Source organism: Carassius auratus, chromosome 30 (genome assembly GCF_003368295.1).
Source record: "Carassius auratus strain Wakin chromosome 30, ASM336829v1, whole genome shotgun sequence".
Taxonomy (NCBI): Eukaryota; Metazoa; Chordata; class Actinopteri; order Cypriniformes; family Cyprinidae; genus Carassius; species Carassius auratus.
This window is the reverse complement of record NC_039272.1, coordinates 9587914-9593874: the sequence shown is the minus strand read 5'-3', so window position 1 is coordinate 9593874 and position 5961 is coordinate 9587914. Positions and strand designations below refer to the sequence as shown.

The following is a 5961-nucleotide window of genomic DNA, read 5'->3' as shown; positions in this document are numbered from 1 at the left end:
ATGCCAAGATATTGTTTTCCTGTGTGACTGGACTGGTCTCATTCACGTCTGGTCAGTTGTGGATATCCCTAAGGTTACAATATACAAATTGGGCCATTTTTTATTTATGCTTCCTGAGACTTGGTATGCAGCCAAACTCAGAAGTGATTTAGGGGCAAGAGAAAGTTTCAAGCAGCTATGTCACCTGATTTGGATTGAAAGAACTCTCTCCCCACCCCCACAGAGGACAGACCGCCCACACCACAGACAGTCGGCCTGAGACCCCTTATACACTTAAAAAGAGGTGGCACTCTGAGAGCAGCGTTCATTCAGCACTGCCTGAGTAAGAAGATTACTTTTGCACTGCTCGTCTAGATACTCTTTCTCTCTTTAAACATGCTAAGGATGCTAAAGCGCCAGCAGCTCCACCCGGGAATGATTTTATTACTCTTATGGCTCTGTTATTTGATTGAAGATCAAAAAGTGCAAGGTGAGTGCACTTTTTTTCGTCCTTTTTTATTTTTTTAAATATTTTTTTATTATTTGTTTCTTCAAAATTATTTTTTGATACGCTTTAGATACGAGTCTGGTCTACAAATCATTTAGTATAAAAGTAATTATTTAGAATGAAGGGAACTGCTTAAATTCTAGACAACTGTAAAGTTTTCTTCTTGGCTCGCGCCTGTGTCCTCGAGACAGGTGCGTCCTTACATGCACAATTATATATAAAAAAATATCTATGCTAAATTAAGAGATTTAAAGCATTTTATCGTTATCTAAAATCAGTGCTCAGATTGTCCAAATTAGAGAACACCGAGATGCATGTTGAAAATAATAATAATAATGTTTAATTAATATTATAGTATTATTGTCTAGCAATAATTTGAAGAATGAATGTTTTGTATAAATGCATATTAAGCGCACCCTCAAATCAACCATTATGCATTAGACATTCGATTGTATTTTTCTCAAATAGTAGGTAGTGAAATTAGACACTGTCTACTGCGTCTGGCTTTCAAAAAAAAAAAAAAAAAATTAAGTGGACACAATGCATTTTTTTTTTCTTTTTACCAATTTAATGCATTTAATTATTGCAATCGCTTTGCGTATTTGTCACCAAAACGGCATGATCATTTTGGAGAACAAAGTTTGATGAATCTCGCGTGACTGTATGATTTAATTGGATTGTCTGGCGCTTAGTATCCCCGGCGCGAATGACTAATTTAATACATAAACACGACTGATTACGCACAGGGTTCAAAACATCTCCGAACCTTATTGTAAGCAGCGAATAAATGCGTTTGTGTTGCCAAAAGCAGCGTTTGGAACGCTCCTGTAAGTGTGCTGAAACGTGATGAGCGCAGACAGTTGGCTCAGAGCGCTCGAGGAACTGGAGTCTAGACTGCCATGCACATTGTTTAAATAGGTACGAGTCTGTCAGTCTGCCACTTACTTTAAGACAATCAATCTTTGCACGGTCATAACATATTCGACGACAGGAAAAGCATATTCCCGAGCAGACCCGGAGACCTTGAGCTGTCTGGGTGAAGGCATGCAAGTGTAAAATAGTCGCATTACGTTGGGAAAAATCAGACAAAATACAGCGGGGGAGGGGGAGCAGGAGAGCTCCAGCTAATACAGACTGCACGTGTTGTGTCTGGGTCATTGGCTTCAGACTTTAATAAGACTGGCTCTTTTTCTTTTTGTTTACAGCTGGTAACTGCTGGCTCCAGCAAGGCAAGAATGGGAGATGTCAGGTCCTCTACATGCCTGGGATGAGTCGAGAGGAATGCTGCCGGAGTGGGAGGCTCGGTACATCTTGGACTGAGGAAGATGTGCCAAACAGCACATTATTCAGGTGGATGATCTTCAATGGCGGGGCTCCAAACTGCATACCTTGTAAAGGTAGAATCCCATGTTCATTTGTTCATGTGGAAGCGTTGCTATTATATGTCATACAAACATATTGCATGCGCATTCAAACAGAAGAAATAAAAATTAAAATTTACTGTGCCTCAGTGCTCTCTCTCACACCTTCTTTGTCTTAAAACAAACAAAATGAGTTGACAACAGATTATCAATAGGTTACAAATGTGTGATTAAAAAAAAACCCCACTTCAAATATCATGTTCCTGTCTGACTGAATTTTAGAGACATGTGATAATGTGGACTGTGGCCCTGGGAAGAAATGTAAAATGAACAGGAGGAGTAAGCCTCGCTGCGTCTGCGCCCCAGACTGCTCCAACATCACCTGGAAGGGGCCTGTGTGCGGCTCAGATGGGAAAACATACCGAGATGAATGTGCCCTTTTGAAATCCAAATGCAAGGGGCACCCAGATCTGGAGGTGCAGTACCAAGGCAAATGCAAAAGTAGGTAACATGTTGTTGCTTTTGCACAAAAAAAGATACTGTCTAACCTTGAGAGATTTCAGCAGTTGTATCCAGAATCCTACCGTTTATACTAAATAAAGCCCGCTCTAAAATACACTAAAGAATAAAGAAATATTTTGAGAAACTAGGCAATTGGTTGTGAAAATCTGGTAAATCTGTATCATTCAGTCCTCCCTTCTCATCCTCACAGAGACGTGTCGTGATGTCATGTGTCCGGGAACCTCGACTTGCGTGGTGGACCAGACAAACAACGCATATTGTGTGACATGCAACCGCATATGCCCAGAGGTTACATCTCCGGATCAGTACCTTTGTGGCAACGACGGGATTGTTTATGCCAGCGCGTGCCATTTGCGGAGAGCCACTTGCTTGCTTGGTAGATCCATTGGAGTGGCATACGAAGGGAAATGCATCAGTGAGTGTTAACATAAATTTTACTAGTTTCATTTAAATGAGAAAAGTTGAAAAACGGGGAAATGGTGGAATTTGTTTTCAGTTCAGAGTACATAGGCAACAATGGCGAAATCCCAAATGAATTCCATTAGTCCATTAGTCTTTCGTGACATCAGTTGTGATTGTTATTTGCAAAGGAAAGTCATTGGCGTCTAACTGTTTCCTGATGTTGGCAACATCATCTTGTGTTATAACAAACTGAGCGTGACTTGCCTACAGCTCTCCACGACAACAAACACGTTTATGAATTTCTACGTATGAAACACTGACGTGTTATCAAAAGAAATTGACCGCTGTTGTCCCCTATTGTCTTGTTAGAGGCCAAGTCATGTGACGATATCCAGTGCAGCCCGGGGAAGAAGTGTCTATGGGATTCCAAGATGGGTCGCGGGCGCTGTGCAGTTTGCATGGAGACATGCCCAGAAAGTCGATCAGAGGAAGCCGTGTGCGCCAGCGACAACACCACGTATCCCAGCGAGTGCGCCATGAAGCAGGCCGCTTGCTCTTTGGGGGTTCTCCTGGAGGTTAAGCATTCAGGATCTTGCAACTGTAAGTAATACATCTTAAAAAGACAATCCAATGCTGCCCCCAGCAACCACCTCCCCAAAACCTCCCACCCCTCCAAATAACGCCTCTTCATTCCCTTCCTGCTGCTAAGAGTTAAGCTACAGAAAGGACTTGTGATTGGAAGTTCTTTGCATGTCCTCTTTGGCTGGCTTCATTAATTTAGTTTTTTTCTTGAGAAGAAACAAAAACGTATTGAAAAGAGAAAACTAAAAAAACATTTATTTAATAAAGAACCCACAAAATCAATGGAAATCTATGAATACAATGTAAAAAGAAATGTTCCAAAGAGCTCTTTCCAGGAGTCCTTTGAAATACTAATTTTCTTCATTAACTAACAAGAAAACATGTGCGGACTAACTTCTGCAATGACATTCAAATTCTCGTGCAGTCTGACCTGCTATTGACCAGCAGGTTGAGGTCATATTTCCCCTTTGTTAAAGTGTAAATGTAGACACTTATATATCACATCAGCTTGTCAATTCCATATTCATGTTATCATGTAAGTGTTTTATGAATGCTGTTTTTTGTTTGATTTCTGCTTTTGGCTGTAATCGATTCTTTCAAATGCACATGACATGAACAGCTCTGAGGGTTTGAAAAGACACGAATCCTTCTCCTTATACTCACATAAGGTGATTGTAACATTGGTGCCGTTGTTACCTAGACTACCTATTTCGACAGATGGTGCACTAGCTTTGATAATGGATCGATTAAGCTAGAGCTGCCATCAGTGAGGGAATATTTACATTCCGATTTGTGCAAGCGATTGAATGGCTTACCTTAACGTTCTTGTGCCTTAAGGTACGTTCGCCATTTCAAGGGACCAACTTTATGATCACCTCATGGTTTGGATGACTACAGCATTTTACAGTTTGCAGGACAAGAATATGTTATTAGGAGAGCAATGCTTTCTGTTAGCCATCTAACGTTAGCAAGGTGAATTTGTGTGTGCAGTCCTGCTGTGGTCATGTTGTCCAATTTGTTTGTGAGGGACTGCATATTTGTTTCATTGCTTTGCCTGTGTCATTTTTTCAATGTAAACTTTTATGTAGAAAATATATATCTATATTACATATACCTCAGAACTGTGCCATTGCTTGACCACATAGCTACGGTCGGCCAGTGCACAACCCGTGCATTCAAAGTAATGGATTCAGACACGAAACCAGAAAAAAAAAAGCAGACATTCATGGAATGCAAGAGCACTTTTTTGGTCTTGATTCAGAAATCTACCAAACACACCTGAGCCATTAAAGCCTCTGATCAGCCCTGGCCCGTCACACCTCTGACTTCCTTCATTATGTACGTCTTATTGCATAATTTTGGGAGCCAGAGCACATGATCAAGCTGTCAAGTAGCCTAGATTGTGAGAGGCTTTGGGATAAAGACAAATACTCACGTACATTCTGCGCTGTTGTGGTCTATATTCATGCAACAGCTACCATGTATTCTCCCATATAGCCATTACTGAAGACCAGGAGGATGATGACGATGAGGACGACCAGGACTACAGGGCTTATATCCGATTATCACCTGTACTGGATGGATAAAGCACCATCAACCAGTCCTAGGGCAAGGAATCATGTCCACACTGTACATATGTGTATGCTAATTTATTTTTGAGAGAAAATAAGATAGTAGTATACATGTAGTTCAGTCTGCTTGATGTTTATTTATACAGTGTTCTGTTTTATAATTTATACATTTACAGTGTCTGGCTTACTTGTCTATCATGTTATTTTGTTTCCACTTATTTTGTCTTTTTCCTTTTTTTTCCCTTTTTTTTAAATGACTGAGAAATATATTTGTCCAAAGAGAAGCAGTGTTATTTATTGTGAGGTAAAATGCTATCATGTAAAGTTTGAGTCTTCTGCAAGCTGTAAATTGCATTCCCTAAGCTGTATAAATGCTTATCAGTGTCAATTCTGTATCACAGATGTTTATTTCACACATACCTGCATGTTAGCTTGTGAGTTTATTTATTGGAAAAAAAATGGAAACACATAGGGAAAAAAAAGTCACTCTTTAATGTACGTGTATAATTTTGGTTTTGTTTACAGCTCAGTGTAACTGACCAAAGGGATTTTCTTGAACGTTCTTCAATGTTTTTGTGATATAGTGCAGCAGCATAACATTGAAAATGAGCCGTTTCTCATATAGGAAACCCCTGACTACTCACTTGTACAAAATGGCGTCCGTCATCAACAGCAACAGTTTGACTTTTTTTACAATAGGGCAGAAATTAGCAGTGGGTTATACTTGTTCGAGGAAACTGTGCCATGCATTTTTTTTTTCTTGCCAATATTCTGCTCTATATTGCTCTTGCAGAGCTAAAGAAAAGGTCATTAAGAGGACTCCGTATCAATATAGAATTCATTCACTTTTTCACTTTGTTGACAAAAAGCTTTTTTTTTTATTTTCAGACATCTCAAGATAAAAAAACTAAAACAAAATTCAGTTATAAATTTATAGTTTTGTATTTTTTATGTAAATGTCATATGTATATACAAAGTTTGATGTATTTGTACAGATATTAAGAGTGAAATCAATAAAAAAAAATACTAAAAATGA

The 5961-nt window shown here is 39.3% G+C and overlaps 1 protein-coding gene across 1 annotated transcript; it reads left to right on the top strand.

The window, feature by feature from the left end:
* Nucleotides 1-282: 282 nt before the first annotated feature.
* Nucleotides 283-5961, top strand: LOC113049135 (follistatin-A). Its single transcript, XM_026211195.1, has 6 exons — nucleotides 283-469; nucleotides 1693-1884; nucleotides 2131-2349; nucleotides 2561-2785; nucleotides 3142-3372; nucleotides 4852-5961. The coding sequence occupies exons 1-6, from the start codon at nucleotides 376-378 to the stop codon at nucleotides 4938-4940; spliced, it is 1050 nt and encodes a 349-aa protein (XP_026066980.1). The 5' UTR covers nucleotides 283-375; the 3' UTR covers nucleotides 4941-5961.

What these genes read in the sequence shown, in the direction of transcription:
- LOC113049135 (XM_026211195.1), top strand. Translation starts at nt 376, where the DNA reads ATGCTAAGGATGCTAAAGCGCCAGCAGCTCCACCCGGGAATGATTTTA. An exon ending in AAACTGCATACCTTGTAAAG is followed by an intron (nt 1,885 to 2,130) that starts GTAGAATCCCAT and finishes ACTGAATTTTAG; the next exon opens with AGACATGTGATAATGTGGAC. An exon ending in GCATTCAGGATCTTGCAACT is followed by an intron (nt 3,373 to 4,851) that starts GTAAGTAATACA and finishes TCTCCCATATAG; the next exon opens with CCATTACTGAAGACCAGGAG.